This window comes from Notechis scutatus, chromosome Z (assembly GCF_049901735.1).
Source record: "Notechis scutatus isolate UNSWTSFEM ecotype Mainland chromosome Z, rNotScu1.2, whole genome shotgun sequence".
Lineage (NCBI taxonomy): Eukaryota > Metazoa > Chordata > Lepidosauria > Squamata > Elapidae > Notechis > Notechis scutatus.
This window is the reverse complement of record NC_142025.1, coordinates 83,636,558-83,661,787: the sequence shown is the minus strand read 5'-3', so window position 1 is coordinate 83,661,787 and position 25,230 is coordinate 83,636,558. Positions and strand designations below refer to the sequence as shown.

Below are 25,230 nucleotides of genomic sequence, written 5' to 3'. Positions count from 1 at the left end.
AAATGAAGCAAAAAACTTCTACTTTGAATCTGGTCTAGTAATACTGGTAAAAGACTGCTTAGAAAGTACTTTATCTGCAGTGGATGTAAAAAAGGAAATCAAGATGGGAGATGCAATGATGATGTTGATGATGATGATATCGGTACAATCATGTCTAATGTCATGTCTGATTCTATGGACCAGCTCTGTCCGTGTTTTCTCATTTTCTCGGGCTTTTTTCAGTTGTTTTATGCTCTGGTTGGTGTCAGCTATGATGGTGTCCAGCCACCAAGTTTTTTGGCAATCTTGTTTCCTTTAACCACTGGCCTTTGAGTCAGAAAATAAAATACAAGCTGAATAGTCAAGATCTTGTTGATGATCCAAGCTCTGTAAAGGACCTTGGAATACTCACCTCTAATGATCTAAGTGCTAGAGCCCACTGCAACTACATAGCCAAAAAGGCATTAAGAGTTGTTAACCTAATCCTACGTAGCTTTTTCTCTGGTAATATCACACTACTAACCAGAGCATACAAAACATTTGCTAGACCAATACTCGAATACAGTTCATCAGTCTGGAACCCACATTACGTATCTGATATTAGCACAATTGAGAAAGTCCAGAAATATTTCACAAGAAGAGTTCTCCATTCCTCTACTCGTTGTAGAATACCTTATGCCACCAGACTTGAAATTCTAGAACTAGAAAACCTTGAATTACGCCGTCTTCGGTCTGACTTAAGCATGGTATATAAAATCATACATTGCAATGTCCTACCTGTCAATGAATACTTCAGCTTCAACCATAACAACACAAGAGCACACAATAGATACAAACTCAAAGTTAACCGCACCAAACTTGATTGCAGGAAATACGACTTCAGCAATAGAGTGGTCAATGTCTGGAATACTCTACCCGACTCTGTAGTTTCTTCCCCAAACCCCAAAAACTTTAACCTTAGACTGTCTACTATTGACCTCACCCCTTTCCTAAGAGGTCTGTAGGGGCGTGCATAAGCGCACCAACGTGCCTACTGTCCCTGTCCTATTGTTTCTCTTATTCTTCTTTTATTTTTCTTATATGTACCCATTTCATGTATTCACAACTATGTATACACTTATACTTATTATCTTGTAAACAATTGGCAAATCAAATAAATAAATAAATAAATAAAATAAAATAAAATAAAATAAAATAAAATAAAATAAAATAAAATAAAATAAAATAAAATAAAATAAAATAAAATAAAATAAAATAAATAAATAAATAAATAAATAAATAAATAAATAAATAAATAAATAAATAAATAAATAAATAAATAAATAAATAAATAAAAGTTCCAGACATTTATAAATATAAATCCATATCTAAAACTCTAGGGAGAAGGAAACTCTTCTGGGTTATATTTGTAAATTCCATCAACATGAAAAGGTGTAAGCATATCTGTTGCAAAATGCTCCCACCCACAGTGCCCCCATCCCTGAAATGGTTATACAGAGCATTCTACCTGTTCAATTTTCATCAATATAGTAGAAAATAATTTCACCATTTAGTTGAAAATGTTCTTATAAATATTTAAACATTGTGACAATATCATTGTTTTTGCATGCTTTATAGGGGCAAAAACACTGAACAGAATGAACTAGCATTCTAGGCTGCCTAGAAGGGTTCAATTTGTTTTCCAAAGCACGAGAAGGCAAGATAAAAGGCAATGGCTGAAAACTAACCAAAGAGAGAAGGAACCTTGAAGTAAGGAGAAACTTCCTGACAGTGAGAACTATCAACCAGAGGAATAGCTTGCCTTCAAAAGTTGTGGGTACTCCACCAATTGGGGCTTTATAAAGAGATTGGACAGCCATTTGCCTGAAATGGTATAAAGCAATGATGGCTAACCTTTTTGGCACCAAGTGCCCAAAGTGCACACATGCACTCCCCAAATGCAATGCACACACATGCCATGCACCCCATTCCTGCTGTACATTCACGTGCAACCCTGCACACAACCCCCCGCATGTGTGCCCTGCCCCCGTGCAGAGACTTGAAGATCAGCTGGCCAGAGGGAGGCGCACGTGTGCATGTGTGGCAGAGCTGAGCTGGGACAATGGCTTGTGTGCCCAGAGAGGGGGGCTCCCTGTGTGCCATAGGTTCACCATCATGGGTATAAGGTCTCCTGTTTGAGCAGGGAATTGGACAAGAAAACCTCAAAAACAACCTGGGTTCTGGCAGAAATAATCAACATAACAGGTCACCGATCATACAGAGTAAAATTAGACGATGGTATGATTTGGAGAAGGCACATTGACCACTCCAGGGATGCTTAGGACACTCCATCCTAAAAGAGAAAGAAAAAGAACAGGCCCTAACAACTGCAGGCCCTACCACAAAGTCAGGAAACTCAGAAAGCTCAGAAAATCAAAATAGAAACACACCTACACCAAACTCAAACCCAAACCATGAATGCACACACTCACCTGAAGAACCAAAAATCCAGTGAGGAGTTCCCAGGGACCTGGTCCCGGCAGAGTTGGCTACGGCCCAGGATGAGTTCCAGGTGATTCCATCAGCTGACTTTGGAGCAGCAGCAGACCTGACTGTCCAGGCTGCCACCATTGAAACAAATGGGCTGCACAGGTCCAGTCGCACCCTCCATAGACCCGCCTACCGGAGTGACTATGTAAATTAAGCCCTATGATTGGTTAACACTCCTTCCAGGAGGGGAGGGGGTGTTAAATATATTAAAAAGGGAGAAAAGTCTCATTCATTTGTCCAATTTCCTGGTGGGAAATTCAAGGAACGCCAGTGGCTGAACTGTCTGGACAGCTCCCTTTAAAAGAGGGAGCTGCTGGGAAGCAAACTTCTTTTGTACCAGACTGCTAATTAAGAGCTGTATTCACTATTCAACTCATCCTACCTCATCAATCAATCAACCCACTATCTAACACAAGGAATATATGATAAATTTCTGTACAGGAAAAACCTATTGAACCTTTTTGAACTTTTGGTCTTTTGTGGGGTATCCTCAAACATGCATGAGGTGGAGGATTGCTGTTGTTCTTGTTTCATCTCTGAAAGATCTAAACCTAAAAACCAAAAAGGGTACAAGGACAATTAACAGGCTAACAAATTAATATTCTAAACTTGCAAATGTTGGTATGCAAGAAGACTGAACTTTAGTCTCTTAAAATTAAAATCCATGTCTTTCATTTACATGCATTGCAAATACATTAAACTGGGAGTTGGAAACTGAACAAAGAGAGAAGCAACCTAGAAGTAAGGAGAAATTTCATGTCTGTAAAAGCAATCATCCAGTGGAACAGCTAGCCTTCAGAAGCTGTGAATGCCTCAACACTGGAGGCTTTTAAGAAGGCACTGGAGAACCACTTGTCTAAAATAGTACTGTGTTTCTCCAACAATACAGCCTCCACCAATAGGAAGCCCCACCATGTTTTATTGGCATAAAACCAAATTAAGCCCCTCCCCCCAAATTAAGGCCCATATTAAACATGCGAAATGGGGGGGAATGGCGGGGGGGCTTGTCATTAGGAAGTACTTTTGTTGCATGCCCGGATATGGTGCTACCTGCGTTGGTGGGTCACTTCATATTGGGAGACCACCACGGTTGCTTTCCCTTCTCCCTTGCTGCCACGGCATTACAGCAACGTCATGGCATTTGGCACAGCCACGTGCGGCCAGTCAGGGCTCCTCCCTGCAACCGGAGCCCTGAAGAGACACAGCTTCAGGCGCTCCTGTCGCCGTCTTCCCTTGCCTTTGAAGGTAAAGCGAATTATTTAAAAATGACACCCTACTACAACAAAGCCTCCCTGCCCGAGAGGGCAGCCCAACCCCACGTGGGGAGGCGAATCCCCCGGGGCTGCAGCGCAAGATCGGCCCACCTTGGGAGAAGCGCCCAGCCGCCATCCCTGCCTGGCGCTGGGCAGAGTGCAAAGAGCTTCACCTGGGGCGCCCAGCGCAGCTGACAGGCTGCACCCGCGGCTCGCTTTCCTGGGCTCTGCCCAGCCCGCACGGCTCTGGCGCGGCCCTGGCGGGATGAGCGGAGGGCCCGGCAGGGAGGCGCTCGCTGCCTTGGTGAGAGGTCTGCCACCAGGAAGGAGGGCCCGCCTGTCAGCTGCACTGGGCGCCCCAGGCGAAGCTCTTTGCGCTCTGCCCAGCGCCAGGCAGGGATGATGGCTGGGCGCTTCTCCCAAGGTGGGCCGATCCTGCACTGCGGCCCTGGGAGATTCACCTCCCCACATAGGGTTGGGCTGCCCTCTTGGGCAGGGGAGGCTTTGTTGTAGTAGGGTGTCATTTTTAAAATAATTTGCTTTACCTTCGAAGGCAAAGGGAAGGCGGCGACAGGAGCGCATGAAGCCAAGTGTCTCCTCAGGGCTCCAGTTGCAGGGAAGAACCCTGACTGGCTGCACGTGGCTGTGCCAAATGCTGCAGTGTTGCTCTAACGCCGTGGCAGCAAGGGAGAAGGGAAAGCGACGGTGGCGGAAGGTCTCCTGAACATCCAAGCTGTCGCCACCTGCCCACCCGAGGATGCAAGGGGGGGAAATTAGGTCACCCCCGAAAAGACAGCCTAGCCGTTTTTTCGGGGGTCAAAAAAAAATAAGGCCTGGCCTTATTTTGTGAGAAACACAGTATAAAGTCTCCTGCTTGATCAGAGGCTTGGACAACTCTGTTATTCTGTTAAAGCAGAGACAACAAAACAGATTTTTGTACTGAATATAATATATTATACATAGGACAGGCTTACTTTAATCTGGCAATAGGGAAAGTTTTAAAAGAATGTTCTCTTTCACTGTATAAAATAAGCAATCCCATTACAAAATGAACATCTTTAATTCTGAGATTGAGTATAAATACCGACTCTCCAATGGGTAAGACTAGGTTTTGCCACAAAGACGCAAAACGATTTCCCCCATTTGGAAAGGTAAAAGTTATGATCTTTTACTACTAGAAAAAGAAGCTGCTGGATGAAGGATGAAAAGAAGAGGGATTAATATTTCTCTATAGCCTCAACATTAACTGGTTGGCATTTCTGTATCTTGGATTAAGATATGGAGCAAGATGTATAATACCATTATTAGGCATTGAGTATTGTTTCTTATTCATGCATTAAGTGAAGAAGGAACAATTACCAATTACCTAGGTGTAAAACACAATTGCATATTGATCACCTCTTTTATTTAATTTTTATAAAAATGGTGTGCAAGATTGTCTGAAGAACCCAAACTTCTATCTTCCAAGGTAAAAGAGAGGCATGTTATTGTGCTGCTATATGCAGATGATGCAGTAATCTCTTAAGGACACCCATTGGACTCAAGAGTACTTTGAACATCATTGTAGAATCGTGGAATCATAGGTATAGAAGGGACCTTAGAAGTTTTCAAGTCCAACGCTCTGCTCAAAGGCAGGGATCCTTACACCATCCTGGACAAATGATTGTACAATATTTTCTTGAAAGCCTCCAATGAAAAACCTCAATCATAAAGAGAGTCAGCTGAAAATTTAAAACTAAAATAATGGCATTCACAAATCAGTCCAAAAAGCACTCCTGAACTATTAACAACAATTCAGTGGTGGCACAGTGGTTAGAATGTAGCATTGCAGGCTAATTCTTCTGACTGCCAGAGATTCAATTCTCACTAGCTCAAGATTGACTCAGCCTTCCATCCTTCTGAGGTTGATAAAATAAGGACCCAAATTGTTGGGGGCTGTCTCTATAAACTGCTTAAAGAGAGCTGTAAAACACCATGAAATGGTTTATAAATTTAAGTGCTATTGCTAATATGAATTTTTCTGATACCTGTGGGTAATCTTCTAGGCTAATTCAAATAAAAGGGCTAATGCTAACTATGCTTCACAAAATGCACATAGGAGCATAGCAGTTATTTTAAGATTTCATAATTCCATAAAGCATTAGTATGTACCTGCAGCCATTAAGCTCTTTGAGACCAAGCCTCCAGCTCAGGGTATCCCATTCCCTTTCAGTCTTACAGCACTGGAACTTGTTCAATTGAAAGTTTTAATAGCAATCTCCCAAGTTCCTTGCTGTGTCTCCAGTGCTCTACTAGGCATGGAAGCTGGAATGGTAAGAGTAGGGACTAGAATAGAGCAAGTTGTATTTACTGGCTGAAGCTGACACTTTCCCCTATAAATATGCTTAGTTCCAGTAACATTAGAATACAGATTTCAAAGTGGGTGGAAATAATTGTTTACAACAAGCTTTTTCTCATAAGACTTTCTCCCATTTATTTATAGTTTGGGTTATGAGCAACAAGGGCCAGACTTAATCTTAAACTGACTTAAACTGATTGCAGACTTAAACTGATTGCAGGAAATATGACTTCAGCAATAGAGTGGTCAATGTCTGGAATACTCTACCCCAGGGATCCCCAACCTTTTCGACGCTGCGGCCCGGTTCCGGCGTCAGCTGGCGCCGCGCCCGGTTCCGGCGTCAGCTGGCGCCGCCATCTTTTTGACGAAAATCACTTCCGGTGACGTCATCGAAGTGATTTTCGTCAAAAATTACGGCGCTAGCGTTCTGGTGAGCTTTTTCGGGTAGAAATGGCTTTCTACCCGAAAAGCTCACCGACGCTGGCGCCGCCATCTTTTTTGACAAAAATTGCTTTTTTACCAAAAAGATGGCGGCGCCCAGCAACCAGCGGCCCGATAAGGCTTGTTCCGCGCCCGGTACGGTCCGCGGACCGGCGGTTGGGGACCCCTGCTCTACCCGACTCTGTAGTTTCTTCCCCAAACCCCAAAAACTTTAACCTTAGACTGTCTACTATTGACCTCACCCCTTTCCTAAGAGGTCTGTAGGGGGCGTGCATAAGCGCACCAACGTGCCTTCCGTCCCTGTCCTATTGTTTCTCTTATTCTTCTTTTATTTTTCTTATATGTACCCATTTCATGTATTCACAACTATGTATACACTTATACTTATTATCTTGTAAACAATTGGCAAATCAAATAAATAAAAATAAAATAAATTAATCAACTTCCTCAAATGGATGCTGGTAATACCATTCAGTTTCTCATGATAGATAACCTGAAATTTAGTCTGGCAGCAGCTGTGTATATTACATAGCTTAATATCCTAAATCAGAGAAGTGCCTTCACTTTAGCCCAATATAATGCTTTCCCTTCAGCACTTTTGACCAGAAGATTAAAAAAGATACCATGTGTATTACAGATATGACTCAGGACAGGTTGAAACTATATTTGCCTATATTGTCAGCTTTATAGAGAACCTCAAAGTGCTCTAATTACTTCATCCCTGACCAGTAGAACAGGATTCATCAGTATAACCATTTCTCCATTTTGACATCAACCCTGAAACATACAAGGTTGTCAGGATTTGCATGGCAGCATGCAGAATTTAAGATAAAAGTAATCCCTGCAGATTTTACTCTGCTAGTCGTTGCCAACTATAGTGGGCAATGCTCATCTCCGTTTCAAGATTCATTGAGCCAATGCTGTCTGAAGAAGTTTCTGTGGTCATGTGGCCAGCATAACATCATGAAGCATTCATGGCACCTTCCCACTGAAGTCCATTTGGGGCAGTGCAATGGCTCAGCAGGTTTGAGCCCCAAGTGTCACACCATGGGGTAAGCTCCCATCCTCAGCCTAGCTCTTGCTAACCTAGCAGTTTGAAAGCATGCAAATATGAGTAGATAAGTAGGAATGCAAAATTAGGCCAAGAATAATTAAGGCAATTGAACCTGCCTAAGTATAGATAGCCATAAATGGCCCAGGTTTAACATTAAGCATGGATTACATTTTAATTTATTCTTTTATGCTTTAGTGAGTACAGAACATGTTGTGTTAGCTATTGTACTACTATGTATTCCTGTCAGGTTTGGAGGGGTCTGAAAGAGAACTTTGCCTTTTAGATAATTTATTGTTTTATCTACCAATATTCATTTTTAGATGTATATTACTATATCAAAGTTTATGCTACCCAGATTGCTAAATTTAACCTTTTTTCTTTTGTCACCTGTGTAGTCTGAACAAGCATCTTATCATTTTTTGAATTAATGTCTTTTAGCCAAAATTCTTTGCTTGTATCTATCTTTCCTAATTAATTGATATCGCCAATTTAGTTTTTGATATTTCAATACTAATTCCCCTTGTGCTGGTGAATGATCACAATAAAGTTTTATTTAATAAGGAGGGAGAATAACTGTTTTGTTCTGTAGAAATAGGTCAATGTGTTTAGCCAGGAATCAGACATTTTATTTGTATGTGTATGTGTTTCAGAAGTTTTATTCTTTCCTATTCTAATTTTTCCATATAAGTAAGAGAATATATATCATGTCACTATAAATTGAAGATTTTTAAATTATGTTTTGGAAGCTCATAACATATATGAGGGTTTTTGTGTGTGTAAACTAAATTTCTGTCCCAAGGGAGCAGGAGGGTGGGGAAAAAAATCAGTTTTGGAAGGTTGTAAGCCAATTTTGTAACAAGATGGGAAGGGATAGAGAAAAAGAGAAATCCCACCTTCAATTATAAATGGGCTCAACGTTCAAGTATTTCACTTGCTAAGAAGCCAAAGCACTACAATAAAATATGTTCATGTGAATATTTGTGAAGAAAGAGAAAGAAAAGATACTATACTGCTATCCTACTTATCAATGAGCACAGGATACAAAACTAAAGGGAGTTGTCATCAACTGTTTAAAGTATTATATTTTTAAAAGACAAAACTAAAATAAGTATTTCATCATTAAAATAATTTAATTAATTGCACATTGGTTGTACAAAAATATTTTGACAGTATTCAGCAATTGTTTAATAAATATATAAATAAAACTTAAATGATCATCCTATGGATTTGAAAGTTCCACGTGCCTCTTCTGGGTAAAGAGTTTTTCACATAAAAATTCACAATTCTTTCAAATATCTGGTTCCCTCAACATAAACATTATAATTTTAAAATGCTCAGACACAAACATTTTCTAGTATAATAAATAATACTTCACATATGCTTATATTAATAAATAATAAGGTAGAAACACTCTGAGAATAATGCACATTTGTGAATATACTGGGTTTCCATCGATGCTCAACACAAGATATAAGATTCTCTGCACCTTGGCCTCCCAACAATCCAATAAGGTGACTAGATGAAGACATCTGAGGAATTTCATGGCCAAACTAGGTTTTCAACCTGGACCTCTTTAGACTGGCACTCTAACACGATTCTCACAGTAAACAGCCCAAGGCTGGCTTTGACTCATCCATACTTATGCAAATCTATTGGTTGCTCTGTGCCCAAGGGCAACAGAAACTATTGCCAATTTGTTTTACAATCATGGCAACCTTATGCAACCACCAGGGGACTTCCATTTTAACTGCATTTAGTAATGTCTTTTGTTTTCCAGATAAGATTTACTCCCCATCTTATCTTTGCATTTCCTCTATGCATATGATAGATGCATTTCTAATGATTTTCTCTTAATGAAATTATATAATAAATAATTTTTCACAATTGTTAATATAAAAGATTCTTCTTAAAATGTAGGTTTGTTGGAAATGGCTCAGCTTCTTTTAAGGATGCCAACATTGAGATAACTTGAAGCTTTTCTTATGACTGTGCTTCCGCATTGCTCTTAGCCCTGGAGTAAAAGAAATGTAAGAAAAAATAAGAAAAAATGAAGAGTTGTTTAGATTGAGACAGAATAAAATACTGTCCAGAATAAATTTCCAGAATAAAATACTGATATGCAGTCCTGCCAATGTCTACTAGGTATGTCCAATTCCAGAATCATTGTTTTATTTGTCTAACAGTGAGGCTTATCTCTGGCCAGTTCAATGAACTAAGGAGAAATTTCCTGACTTGAGATCAATCAGTGGAACAACTTGCCTCCAGAAGTTTTGTGTGCCCCATCACTGGAGGCTTTTAAGAAAAGATTGAACAGCCATTTGTCCAGAATGGTATAGGTTCTCCTGGTTGAATAGGAGATTGGCCTGGAAGATCTCTGAGGTCCCTTCAAATCCTATGATCTATGTTCCAAGTAGTCTCTTTGATAAGACTTCTTTTGAATAAACAAATACGGAAAAGTTGTACTGTAAGGTTTAAAAAAAAAAGAAGAAGAAAATAAGTACTTACTTTTCCAGAAGTTTTGTGATGACTTTTTTCACCCAGAGTGCAGTGGGGTCCAAGCACACTTGTCTGCCATCCTTAAGAGTTGCACTGCAACAAATGAAAATCATGACAATCAAGCACTGAGTTTGCAGAAGGTTACTGTCTTTCTGATTGTCTGTTTATTAGTTTAATCTACAGGACTTGTATGATTTTCCAATCATACAAATCACACCAACCATTTGGTTTTAATACACAAGAGCAAAGAATTTCTAGTGCCACTAGCATCTAGTGATGCTATACAGTCCATGTGGGAAAATCCAGAAGATCTGTGCACAAGCTTTGCATGGGGCAGTTGGGCAGCAGGGCTTCATGATAGATCATGCCTTAAAGCCAGTGACAAATATGAAATAGCAAAAGTATACTTACATAACCTGAATGTTACTACAATGTGGCCCACTATTGATCAAGTTGACACTTGCAATGTGTCCACGGAGGTTGGGATTAGAATAGGTTTCTATACATTGACACCGAAGTTCAAGCCCTACCCGGGCCACTGAAGCTCCTATTAAAAAGCCAAAATGTACAAAATAATTAAGCTCTCTTTATCATATATATTAAATCTCTTTCCCAAAGGCTTGTTGTTGGGATATGCTTTCCTTTAACCCGATTCAGTTCCATTTATGAAAATCATCTCAATTATCCCTAAACTCGTTAAGTTAATTATTCCTTTTTTTCTTTATATTTATTTTATTTTTAAAAATAAAATTACAAATGTTAATGTTTGTAAAAGTTAATTATTCCTATCAATGCTCTCTTATCTATTATCTCTCAAATCTGTATCTGTAAAAAAAGAATAACATTTTGACTTACAGATTACAGTAAAAATATTTACATAGCTATTGTATTATTAGTTGAGACTATAGATCTATCGCTAATTAAATATTTTGCTTGCATTGTAACAACCATCCAAATCATTAAAAAATTGTGTTAAATACAACTATTCCCCATTAATATTTCCTAGGATCTAGTACTCAAAGGTAGATTACTGTAGGATCTAGAAGTGTCATTTATTAGTAACAACTTCTGAAGGATCTGTCCTTTTAAATAAATTTATGCATGTTGCATTAATTAGTTTTACTTAGAAAGAGAAGAAAAAGTACAAAAGTACATTTTTCTTTTGAAGTCTAAAGACCTTTGAGAATCTGTTTAGCATTTAATTATTAAATAACAGCTTTTTGCTGAAAATGATTTTTCCGTTACAAGCAATTATTATATTCCTGACAACAGTAAGCTTATCTTCCCCTGAAAATAGTTTAGCATCTCATACAAATCATACAAACTTTGCCTACCTTTTGTCAGTGTTGCAGAGACCAAGAGAAGAGCCAAAAATGCAACCACAGCCTTGGAATCCATGATAAGAGATGGAATAGTTTTCTTGGCTGGGATCCTGGACAGCAGAAGAGTGTTTGCTCAAGAAAGCCTGTGCTTGACTGAGCTCCACCACTTCTATGGCTTATATACTTAAGGACCTTGTCAGAGGAAATTCCCAAGGCTTGTAAGGCGCTATCTTAAAATGAGTCATTAGGAAATCTGGAAGCAACTGTTTCCGACTACAATAATGACAGCCTATACTGATTCATTTACTTCCACAAAAGTGTATTCAAGCAATTTTTAACTTTGAATTCTTCTGCTTTTCAGAATCAGTATGTTTACATTTTTTAAGAAGTGCATTACCTGAAGAGCAATGCATCTCTTTCAGCACATGGAAAGCTTGTATCATAAGATTTGCTATATACAAGAATCAGTTGAGTCTTCTATACCCATATTTCAAATATAATTGTTTGGTTCTGGGTTTTTATATAGTTTTAAATATTTAATTTGCATAGTTTAAAATTTTAAATTCTTTGTCTATATTGTACCTTATGATTCTTGACTCTTGACGAATGTATCTTTTCTTCTGTGTACACTGAGAGCATTTGGACCAAGACAAATCCCTTGTGTGTCCAATCACACTTGGCCAATTCTATTCTATTCTGTTCTGTTCTATTCTGTTCTGTTCTGTTCTGTTCTATTCTATTCTACATATATTTTTATGATCTATAAGCAAGCCCAGAGTCACCTTATCAGGGAGATGGGCAGCATATTATTTTAATAAATGAATAAATAAAAATATAAAAATAATAAAAAATATAAGAATTAAAATTGCTGAATGGAGGAACATATTTCTCCACTAGACATACAAACTATTAACCCACACATCTCTTTTAGCACTGCATTTTCTAAGAATCAAATGAGATAGTGTCATTTAATTCATGTCATTGAGACAATAATTCCTTAAACTTTATTTCAAAATATAAAATCAATCCCTTTAACCTAGACTTTTATATGTATATAAGACATCCAATATTTCTATTAAAATTATGATGAGTTATTAATATGCTTAGGTATCATATTCCTATAACATTTCACAATTCAGATGTAATCTGTTACAGAATACATACTTAAGGAATGGATTGGAAGAATTCAACAGATTTTTGTTTTATGCACTTAATTAACAACTAGTTCTACTAATTTAAAAAATGTATAATGCTAGGGATCAGATTGTGAGTAATTTGGGGCACAATGGTTCCTAACCAGTGATCCTAGGCTACTGATCATTTGCTAGTTCATTCATGTGGTTGCCAAAATACAGTTCTCCCACAAAACCTGGCAAAATTTCAGGAGGTAAAATGTAGTATTTTGTATTTGGCAATAAAGGAAATAAAACATGAAAGAAGAAAAAGTTGACATTAGCATAATTCTAAACCCAATGTTTTGTTGTGAGACTCTGTGTCTGTGCATAAATTCTCATTCTATTTTGATTTGTTCCATTAACACATACATCTTGCTAAAAAATAACTCTCGTCAACCAATGATTTTTTTTCTGTGTAAGGATGCAAGCATAGTAACTCTGAATTTCACTGAGATATTGCCAAGAATCAATAAAGTTGGATTCCTCTTACTTTCTACACAAGAATTCACAAATTATGATTCTCAAAGTTTGCCACTGATGTTTTAAAATGTGACATAATAGAAACACATTTAAATATGTGGAGATTTACTTTATGGTAGTACAAACTTAATTTAGTTTTTATTTTAAACTGTTTTCTTTTTTTCCTGGTCTTGTTCAATCATACAATTGAAGGAAGTAATTGTATGATTGAGAAAATGAGAAGGAATGTCCCTTCATTCTCAGAAGAGTAATTATTACCTTTACTAGTTAGTCAGGAAGACAACATTTCTTATGTGCTTTAATAACTAGCTAAGTCATGAACAGAGGGTCGAAAAGACAAGATGGTGGTCATAACTTTGTGACTAAAGGCTTGTGTCCCCTTCTTTAGAAATATATTCCTTGTGACCAATAAAAATGACAGCAAGATTCTGATTGCCTCCCTCATAAATGCCTCTGAGTTAGAAAGTAGAAGGACCAATCTCATCAGGTGGTAGGGGCCTAATTTCTTCAAATAAACAAGACAGAAAATATCCAAACTATTCTAATAATGGGGATTGTTGAAAGAGTAGTGCCTAAAATATCACTGAAGTTTGGACAGATCAGTTTGTTTTATCTACTATGTATGTAATATTTCACCCAGTGAGAGTTTTGATTCATGGTGGTATATAAGTCAGAACAATTAAACTTCAATCAAGTTGACTGAAAAAACATCTCATTTCTAGAAAAGGTTTGTTATTCACTGAAAGATATAGGAATGGTAAATCACAACCTCAACAAAATTATATTTTAGAATAATTTCTAGTCCATGTTTAATCAGATTTTTCTTTCTTGTTTCACAAATGCTTTCTATCTGTTATGCCAATCAAGATGGCAACATGATTTCACAGCCCTGGCTACCAACTTGATTTTTTTTTCTTCCTCTGCAATGTTTTTGCAAGTCATTGTCATAAATTCTCAGGCTCAGTTTTTCCATAACTATTGTTTGAAATTAAAAATGTTTCTGACATTAACAGATGTTTATCTGTTAATGTGTGCTTCATGCTAAAACAAAGTGGGTTTAACAATACAAGAAGTAAAGGATGAGTATTCAGGACTGAGGGAATGCAGAACAGGGATGAGATGAGGTTTGTAGAAATTTTGATGAAAAGGGAAAGATATCAAAATGGCTGTCCTTCTTTTGAAAAGTTCAATATAAGTTGGGGAATACAATTTCAGGTAAAGATAAGAGAGAAAACTATAGTGAATATAGCCAAGCAAGATATCCAGGTGGCGAAGCAATGAAAAGAGATTAATTGGGATGCCTGAAAATAGAGTACTATCATAAATTCACAATAAAATAATAAATAATTTACATTTTGTTTGGCTCTGCTAATATGTAATAATCTAAGAGACATGTTATATGTTTTATTTTGTCATATTGTTTGTTGTGAACAAACAAATGGTCGTGCCATTAACATCCTTTTACCTGTTATTTCATTTTAATTGCTTTTATAGTTTTAATGCTTTTAATTATTATCATTGTTGTTGTTATTCATTATTATTTTTTGGCTTTGTTGTATGCCACCCAGAGTCACTTGTTTTCTTTGGCTATATAAATTTGAAAAATAAATAAAATTATTTTTTAAATATTTTATTTTATTCAGGATAAATTTAAAATACAAAACTCAGGAAAAATCCAAAAAGACATAAAAGAAAAAAAAAGCATAAAACACAAAACAGTCAGAACATTAAAAAAGGCACATCAAAAAGACTCCACCTTATTCACATATTATGCTTTATAATTGAACAGTGATTAATATATTACTACAATTACTTTCAATCCCTTGCAAAGCAGCCATCTCTATTTTTAAACTACTAAATCTCTTAGTAACCTGTTGAATTGCCTTCTATATGTTATATTGGTGACAAAATAGTTAGCAGGAAAAACAATAATAGTAAAACAGAACAAAATTGAAGTTTCAAATCACTCTAACAAATTGTTATTTTAATCCACTCATAGAAAATTTACCATTAACTATCCCGGATCATACCAAAATTATAAACAGATTGTTCTGGGTCAAAAATCTATCTGTTTCTTAAGGTCCTCTCTTGTCAATTGTTATTTAATGAAATGTAATAAATTCAGTTTCCAGAATATGTCTATCTTTGAGTCAGAATGCAAGCAAAGGTTAACTATAATCAATCCATCCAGTTTTCCTCTATCTTTGTAGAGAAAATAGATTCCTTCATAGAGGAAAGGAATTTGTCTACTTCTCTTCCAGCTGAGACTGTCATATTGGAGAAGGGAAGAAAAATCCTTCTGGGTTCAGTTCCAAGTGGGGAAAAAGACACTGGAAACATGGAGGCTGTTTGGAAGGTTTAATGGTGGATAGGAGGACAACATGGCTTGAAGCTCCAAAGTGAAAAGGATGATCACATGCTTCAAGGTGAAGAAAAAGATCAAGAAGGGCTGAGAGTGCCTGGGTTTTATAACCTTTGTTGGAGCTTGTTTCTAATTGGTTGTCAGACTCCCATGGGGCCATGCAGGGGCAACTCTGTAGGCTGTCCTGAGTTCCAGGCTTGGTTGAGCCTTGCTGGATGATGATGCACTGAAAAGGGCTTTTGGCAATTGCTGTAGCTTTACCTGGAGATCTTTGTTATGTAAAGTATTCTGGCCCAGGCCTTAATGGCCCATCCATTAACAAAGGTGGGGGTGAGCTTCTGCTTCTGAGTTTCTACTCTTTTTAGGGGAAATATTCTGCCTTTTTAATATTTCCTAGGATATTTCATTTTTCTAGGAGAGGGGTGAGTGCTAACTTCCTACAGAAGTATACAGACTTAAACGTAAACTTCTGAACAACAAATGAAATCCACTTCACTGGTTTTTCAGCCATAAAACTATCTCTTTGATTTGGAACTGGATCAAAATCCCTTTGTGTATCTTAGAGGCTGTAAAGTAGTACATAAGTCTAAGTGCTATTGCTATCTTTATCCAAAGATAAAGCTTCAGATTGTATTATTTTTTGAAGATTCATTAAAGTTTGATCAATAAGAGAAAACCAGCTAGAAGCTGCATATTTTCCTACCCTTCTTTCTTTTTCGGGGAACAAAAAACAAAACAAAAAAGTTTTCCCTACATTTCAATCCAAAATTATAAGAAAAATTCAACAGAAATAAACTTCAGGTATTTTGCAAATTCAAAAAAATTAGAATCCAGTGGTGAGAGTCTAATGTCTCTTCACCAAACGTTGCTGTGCTTTCCATATGGAAGGGGCAGATGCGGAGGTGGTGTTCAGCAGGTTCTGACCAGTTCTGGAGAACCGGTAGCGGAAATTTTGAGTAGTTCGGAGAACTGGCAAATACCACCTCTGACTGGAGATTTTACAGTATCCTTCCCCTGCCACGCCCACCAAGCCACGCCCACAGAACCAGTAATAAAAAAAAATTGAATCCCACCACTGGGCAGATGTTATCCGGAACAACATATATCAGAAGGAAAAATGAAAAAAAGCAATTAGAGTCCAGCAAGGGTTGAAATAAATTAGCATTCAACCGCTGATCAACTTTTAAAGAAAGAAATAAGTCAAAAAGTGAAAGTTAAAATTCCGGCATGCTTAGAAAATGAAGCTGCTTAACAGGAAGGTGGATACGGCCAGTGACTTTTCAATCACTTCAAGAGGGAATCTTCAAGGTCCATCTTCCACAGTGCGTCCACGATCAACCAAAAGTCACCTTGGGTCAATCCTAAGTGGTCAGGGAGCAGTGCTGCCAGAGATCCAGCTTTAGCAGTGAAATCAGCAGATCGTCGAGAAGAGAAAAAAGAAAACCTTACTGACCAGCAGCCTTTTTGAAAGGAGGGGGCTAAATAAATAAAATTATTGTTTTATTATTTTTTTTATTATTTTTGATTTGCCAGAACTGCTTTTAAGTCTCAGTTCAAATTCCAGAAGAGAAACTGGCTGAAATCCATAGCAAAATGAATTCCATGCTTAGACAAATGTCATATTAAAAAATAATAATCTCTTTGATTAAGGGTTCAGCTTAGTTCCAATTTCTTTCATTGAAAGAAAGTCTAAGAAAGTCTAAGTTAGATTTATTTGTTCTTATTCCTCCCTTGTTAGTTGTGATCTTTTCTCTCCTCTTCAGGGCTTGATTAGAATTAAGCTAACTATGAATGGGTTACCTTGATTCCTACTAAATCAACATATGGTAAGAGAAGGAAAAATGAGTGAATGAAATCACAGTAGGAGCACAGCTGTGCCCCTCCCTCTGCACCTAATTGCCGTTATCATTTTTTTAAAAAAAAATGTACCCCAGGTGCTTTTCTTTCTGGTGATCTTATTTTTAACTTTTGCTTCCATTCAAAAGTTTCCCTTTTCATGATGCCTTTTCTATTGCATTTGCTTTTCTTCTCATGAACCTAGCATTGAATCTCAAGTTGACACATAGGTCTGATATTTTCATGTTGTCATGAATGTTTTCATTATTTTGTATTTTTTCAGTCCCCCTCCCCCTTTTGGGGAAAGGACATTTTTCTAAGTAAGGTTTCAGGTGCACAGTGGCTGACAAGGAATGACTATATTTTTCTCCCTGAATCAGAAATATTATACTTCCTTCCCTAAGGCGGATCTTTCCTAATCTCAAAGCTTCCCAATGTTTCATAAGTAACATCGAGACTTCGCTCTGGGCTCCAACAGAAGAAGGAAAAGAACAACCTGTATGAAAGGGTGTGTCAATTTTCAGGGCTTCAGACTAGGCACTCCTTAATTTTTATTATGGGTGTGCCAGCCTTTCCTCAAATTTCAGGTGCATTGGCCAACATTAGTAGAATGAAGCAAAAGAACTCCTATAACCTACATCCCTGTTTAATCAGCAATAGAATCAGATCGTGTTTCTTAAATTCCCAATCAACATGAATATAAATGAAATTCCTATGAATGAAGATGCCATGCACATTGGTGTTCTACCATTGTTTTTATTTTCTGCAAGTTTACTTTTAGCAAGCACATTTAAACAATTTTACAAGTACTTCTGGTTGAAACTAGGAAAAAGTACCCCAAATTTAAATTTTAAAATATAAACAGTTGACTAGCCTTTTGGAGCCATTGGGCATAATTAACATATTTGGAAAGCACTTTGAGTTAGTAAGGTTAAGGAAGTAGCTGCTCTAGGGGAAGGTTTCTCAATTCACACAATGGCTTACAGAGACAATGCACCTGGTTGCAAAATACCCATTTACCAGAAGTCAAGAAGGTGGCTCCTAAAACTATCTATGAAGTGTATGTGAAACCCAGAGGTATGCATGAGAGTAGAAAAGAAGACATATTTGCTGGAAATATGCCAGCTTCATTTTAATGATATTTTAATGATAATTAAATGATAATTAAAATGATATCTAGAAATATATGTAAAATAGGTGGCAAAGAGCCTATTAAATATAAGGTCTGCAGAATCAAACTGGGAATACTAACAGTAGTCAATATTGATTTATATGATGAGGCAGTATGACAAAAAAGTATGTTCAGAATCTGTTTTCTTTCTATTTATGCCAACTTCTGTACTCCAACCTAATACACGACATCTTTCTTTTTCACTCTCTAATGTGCGACAAATCTGTTTGTTGTTTCACAGGAAAGAATGGTATCAAGTATTATTGTATTCTATTACGGTATTAATATTAAGAATTATTGTACCCTATTGTTCAATTGGTTGGATAGTATCATCGACACAATGAACCTGAATTTGGGTAAGCTCTGGGAGACAGTGGAAGACCGGGGGTGGGGGGGGGGGTCCGTGGGGTTGCAAACCACAGCAAGACACAACCACAGCAATTGTTTAATTCTTATATTTTCATATGAGAAGTTGTTACTGCATGAAAGCTGCCTATCTGCCTTGAGTATGTGTGGACGAAATGTTCTGAAAACTCATGCCTCCTCTTTACCATTTAAAGCAATGCATAATTGGAGAGCCCCTCCAATGATTCTGTCAAATAATGATGAAATGCCTGGTTTTAGTATTGGATGTGGAGGATCAGGTAAAAATGTTGCAACCTGGAACAGGAGCATGGCTTGGGAACTACAGGAAGAAGGCTTCATAAAAGGTTCAGGCCAAGAGGACATTTTCCTTTGTGTTTCAGGTTCACAACTGTCAGCCTTGATTCTGAGCACGGTCCTTCAGGCAAGTTTTAATTTACTCAATAAAGCAATGTTTTGCTGTACAGTAATTTCTTTTCCTTCATCCTTCCTCAAACCATCTGTGTTATATTTTAAGGACATGTTCCTCAGCCATAACATTAAAATGTGTAGACAAAAATTCTGGGAGTTGAAGTCCAGAGATTTTAAAACTGCTAAGATTGAGAGACACTGATTTAAGGAACAAATTCTTTTTTTTTTAACAACCTGATCAAACTGTCTTTTAGTAGGAATGTGGAAGAAAGTTAATAGGTCAGTTCCTTCTCCTTGCCTATCCTCTCCTTCAATAGATACATTACTAACACCCAATATGACACATGTTAAACTCTTTTTAAATATTTGGACATTCTTCCTGTTTGAATTAATGAAATAATTTTATTATGCAAATCCAGAGTTATAACCCAGAGTTATGCCGCAATCACTCTGTTTAGCCAAAATTTTCTGACCTAACTAATGGACAAAAACCATCAAATTTGGCACGAGGAAGGAACTGCTACTGATGATAGCTACTCACAATCAATGATACAGTATATATTCATAGCCACTCTACATCCAAATCTATGCTGTAACACAATTCTCATACATTTGGTATGCATAGTAGGTAAAAATACATGTGAGCCATGATTGCAAATTTATGTATCATCTTAAGCAATTTCTTTTTCAATATAATTATGTTTGATTTCCAGCATGATTCAGGATATGTGTTGTTGTGGTTTTTATAGCTACCAAAAGTGTTGGACTCTGAGGCTTCCTCAAGAATCTCAAGCAAGAATTCCGGAAGAAAAGAATTTATCTATTCTCCTATATAAAGGTCCCTACAAAGAGAGCATGTGAGGATTCTATGTGAGAATCCTGACTTTTTTTTCAACCAAGTTATTATATTAATTACAACCAATCCTCATTTCTTTAATCTAGAGAAATGTATATGAAAAATTAACCTTCCTTTGACTTAATGAATTAGCTACACAATTCTTTCAAACATGCCAAAATATTAAAATATCTATCTTCATAATGTTAAAAACATTCCTATTTAATCCCATACTAAAAGGAACATAAATTGTAGAATGGATTGCCACCATGTAGACATGTTTTAGGTGACATGAACTTTTAACAGGAACATGCAGACAAATTTTCTCCAATAAAATTGCTTGGAATTGCTCGCAGATGGATGCTGGCCTGAAAGAGATGCCTAGGATGGAATCTTGTCCAGTTATCTGGGAATGATTTGTACTTGTTGGATGTGAGGAAATGGGTAGGGTCCTTAGAACTATGCGTTTTTTGCTCTTTGGATCCATGTCCATCCTGGTTTGTGAAAGTTGCCCAGGATATGTAGGTGTCATGTGAGTTTGTCCCAGCAGTGATTAGTTCTTCTTTGAGTGAAGTACATAGTTCTTCCTTTAGCTCTTTAGGAGGCCCTGGTTCAGCCTCTCCTCAAGAAGCTTTAACTAGAATTTAATTTATTATTTTAGGAAATTTATATTGCTGCCTGTTTGCACATGGCAACTCAATACTGAACAAAGTTTGTTGAATCCTCAATACTGGACAACTTTTGCCCAGTACTCAATCCCCCCCCCCCCACTTTTGAGGGAATGTAATTAAGACGATGTTTGCATGACAGCTTCAGAAAACCCTGCAGGAAGCAAATTATCTAGGTCAGAGCTGTCAAACTCCTGGCCCACAAGCTGGATGTGTCACGTGCTGGCCACGCCCACACCTGGTTTAGTGAAAGGAAAAAAGTCCCGATAAAAGTCCCCATCATGTGAGGCTGTGTGATGACGTGAGTTTGACATCCTGATCTAGATCCTTTTCAGTCAAGTTTCAGAGTTGGATATGGAATACAAATGGCACTGATGGTGCTTTCAGATGATTTCTGATGTAGGGAGGATGTCTTCACCCATGGTTTACTTGACTTCTTAGTGGCTTTTGATACCATTGACGACTGACTCAGAGGATTGTGAGTGAATGGTGTTGTATTGATTCATCCCCTTTCTTTGGGGTCAATTCCAGTAATTGAGGGAAAATATGCCACCCCCAGCTGTTCCAAGGTGGAGTGTCATTATGTTAGTTTAAAAAATTATGAAAAGACTACATAATAATTTGAATTTGGCACTGCTTCTTACTAACCTCAGTTTCATGGGCCACATATATTATTTAAAATTCCCTTTTGTTGGCTATATTAATTACTCTATTTTGTTAAGAATTGCAAGATCTTCATTCAACAATAGCATGCTGATTTCCTTTTTTTTTTTTTTTAGATTATCAAGAAAAACAAGGGTGATATTTTTTCTTTCCCTTGAATTAGCAAACTAATTATTACATTTGAAGAAAAGTGATAGCCCTCGGACTGTTGATTTAAAAAACAATAACGTAATTTGCTTTGTAACATTCTAAGAGCATTGAAGATTAGATTGGAGTTCCAAGAATGCTTTAACTACTGAATCACTAAACATAACTAAGGGTCTGGCTTGGTTCCAGAACTAATGTCTCTCTACTGTACAGATCAATATTTCCCTCAGTTTTTAGCTTTGCTTTTTTTTTAAATATATATTTTTAACATTACCATAACATTACCATATTTAAAATTCTACCAATTCTCCCTACTGGAGGTTGAATAGGTGAGATACATGTGCCTCCCACTTCCTGAAGCTTTAAACTGTCTGAAAGCTCAGAATAAGGGGAATGAATGATCACCTCCTTTCATAATGATGGACACTTTTCAGATAGTATCTGAGGTTTGGCTTGAGGCAAGTGTATTACAGAAGACAGACTGTGCAGTGCAGTGCTTATTAAATTTACTAAACAATTGGAACAGAGCAGGCAGTCTTAGATAATTGAGAAGAGGCTGCTAGGCATAACTTTTTTACAAGCTTCTGCTCAATGATACTTTTTTTTAAAAAAAATTGCCATGTCTCTGCTTCCAATGCCAAGTATTTCCCAAGGCTACCACAAACAAACTCATTTATTTTATACTTGACATACTGTTTCTGGAAATTCAGGACTGTTTCCTCCTATCTGAATTGATTTATTCAGGATATTCTTACTGTGGTCATTCCCCATTGTCATGAGGTGAGGGGAATGGAAGCCACTTAGCTATTATTGGGGCCTTATGGAATACCTTCCCCTTAGAATTCAGGGCTGTTCTATTCCTTCAAACACCTTCTAAAAGCTGCTGAAGCAGAACTTTTCCAATTTATCTAAGTTCAATTTATTAAGTTTTGCTTTGTTATATTGATTTTTTTTAATTTACTGTAAGATATTTCCCATTGTTTTGGATAAGATGTCTTTTTTCTTATTTGTTATATTCTTATTTATGTATCTGGAAGTATACAGTTTAATTTTAAAATCATAATTACTAATTTTTTATATATCAGAGTTTTTTTCTAAAACAAATATTAATTATGATCTGTTTCAAGTTTAAATTAAAAACAAAAATAATTTTAATTTATATAAATATAAATTAATAAAAATATAAATATAAATTATATATAATTGTATATAAAATATAAAAATAAAAAAGTTTTAAATAGCATTTATATATTTTTTCTTGACAACCTTATTTCACTTTGAATTCTCATTTTGTTTTAACAAAATATTGATATTGATATTATATTATTTAGTTTTGTTACAATTAGTTTTTAAATTTTCTTTGTTACTATATATTCTTGCCTTAACCTAACTTAAGTTAGACTAGTTGTTGGTTATGTTAAAGCTTACCATTGAATTTTTAGCAAGATTATTATATGCCCAAAGATGGAAGGATTCTGAAATACCTACAATGCAGGAATGATTGGTGAAGAAGAACATTTGCAGAAAACAGCTTGCTTATTTAAAGAAAAGACAACTATATTTGCCAGTGGATGGAAATTCTGTATGGGCTTTTTGCTGAAAATGGCAAAAAATGAAGTTATGATCTATGGGTTTGATTATCAGAAAGGATAGAATAAGAAGTCCTGATGTAACTTTTGATAAAGGATAAAATATAAATGTGTTTATAACTACTATAAAAAAAGATAGGAATGACATCTTTGTATCTTTTAACATTTTTCTCTTTTCTTTTTTTTAAACTTATTTACTTATCACTTTTTTTGCTTTTATTTTTTCTTTAAATCTGTATTCTTCTGCTTTGGTAAAAATCCTCTGAAATACAAGTTAATTGGAAAAAAAACACCTTACCATGAAATGTTTAACTGTTATAAATCTTAGCAACCCTTTTTTGTTGTTATATTTAACTATAGGAATACAAAAAAATGACCTCTCCCAACATGGTGCCTATCAGATGTATTGAAGTTGAGATCCTATACACCCAAGCCTCTCTGGGTTTGAACCGGTTGCCCTCCTAGTGTTGAAAGGAAAGTTCCTCAAATTCACATTGAGCATAGTCAGGAGATCTATTCCTAACATGTCTGGGGAAACTAGTCCATCCTCAATGAACCTGTTCTTTCTCCCCACCATCATCAATTGCAGTAGGTGGGTGTGGACAGCAACAGATGTTCTATTCTGCTGAAAATTAGCTACATCAACCCAAAAGAGATGTGCCTGAACTACCATTTTGCTCTTTTTTTAGAAAAGGCAGTACTAATGGTTCTGTTTAATTAGGACCTGTTGCTGCTATGTATTGATGATTCCCCAGTTATATACTTTATATTAAATAATGTCAACTGTTGTTTCTAAGTTGCAGAGCAACTAGGGCTCTTTTTCACAGAAGCAAGTAAATAAGTAATGAATGCGTGCATAACCTTCCCCCTGGTTTATCGTGTGTGCTGCTAAAGCACAGGAAATGATGCCCCACAAGGCAATGATTCCACAAAACTTCACAAGAATTGTTCTGTAGAGTAATGCTTATGACGCACGTGGTGTAGAAAAGCTTCAAGAACGCTGGGTTTGCTAACTCTAAGATGACGAGACAGGAAGATAAAAGGTGATTCAGCAAATTATCTTCAGCTTGCTGATGTGTATTTTTTTTCTTTCAAAACAAGTGTTTTTAAGACTTCTGATGTGTATTTTGAAATTGATCACTCTGTTATTTTCTTTTTCACACGACATATTTCATTCAGTCCCATGTTGCTTTTTGGATATTTTGTTCCCATATAAGGTATTTAGTATCATTACCTTACTTGGAAGAAAAAGGGCAACAGGAAGGAAAAGCTAGGAAGCTTCTTAACAATTCCTCCTCATGCCATTTTTCATTTGAAAATCAACCCTAAATTGCCTCCATAGTGAGAAAAAAAAAGTGGTGCCTTCAAAAGTGTTTTTCCTTTCCCTATGTGGAGTTTTTGTAATTAAATCATTAAAAGCTCCAGTAAAACTGAGAATAGTATTTTATAATTGGGAATGTAATTGTAAGGCCATCCAGTGGCACATAAGTGAGAGGGGCAGCTATATAAATTGAAATAAATAAATATTTGTTGGGGGGGGGAATCAGTTTAAGTTTAAAAATGCAGTACTATTGTTCTACATGAGCTTTTGAAGATAAATTATTCTCACAGGTGGTCTATAATTCAGTTAGCTACTTATCTTTTGCCATATGAGTCCAAACTCCATTGTCAAGAGAGGAAGTTGCAATTTAAAATATTCTAGGCAATTAGGATATTACAAAGAAAAGGGGAAACGTGAAGGATTTTGAACAAGTGTCCAAGGGCCATGAATTTTTATAAATGCTCAGCAATTCAAACCAAGGCAATGCTCACAAAGGGGGAAAATGAACTTTCACTTGAAGAACATGACTCACCCAAACAGAATTTGCAGTGATTTATTTACCAGGTGTCGCTTGGACTATTTAATGCTGTTCTGATCAAGAATGTTTGGATAGGATGTGCTTTCATAAAGTCAGAGCACTTCCTTTTTTTGTTATGTAGGGAGGTCATATTTATTGTATTTTTCTGCTACTACTTTTCCTACTAATAGTTTTAAGTATTATAACATATATTCCACGAGCAAGACTGAAGATCATCAGAAGAATGGCCTTGCTTGCTTATTTCTTCTTTACTTAGCAG

The 25,230-nt window shown here is 36.6% G+C and overlaps 1 protein-coding gene across 2 annotated transcripts; it reads right to left on the bottom strand.

The window, feature by feature from the left end:
• Positions 1-8,747: 8,747 nt before the first annotated feature.
• LOC113420048 (interleukin-8-like) lies at positions 8,748-11,563 on the bottom strand. Of its 2 annotated transcripts, XM_026679804.2 has the most exons (4): positions 11,425-11,563; positions 10,502-10,637; positions 10,100-10,183; positions 8,748-9,605 (listed from the first exon to the last, which is right to left on the bottom strand). In XM_026679804.2, the coding sequence occupies exons 1-4, from the start codon at positions 11,486-11,488 to the stop codon at positions 9,575-9,577; spliced, it is 315 nt and encodes a 104-aa protein (XP_026535589.1). In that variant the 5' UTR covers positions 11,489-11,563; the 3' UTR covers positions 8,748-9,574. The 2 variants fall into 2 exon arrangements, with proteins under 2 accessions (XP_026535589.1, XP_087803962.1); XM_087947836.1 differs by lacking the exon at positions 8,748-9,605 and having other exon boundaries at positions 10,096-10,183; positions 11,425-11,544.
• Between the last annotated feature and the right edge of the window lie 13,667 nt (positions 11,564-25,230).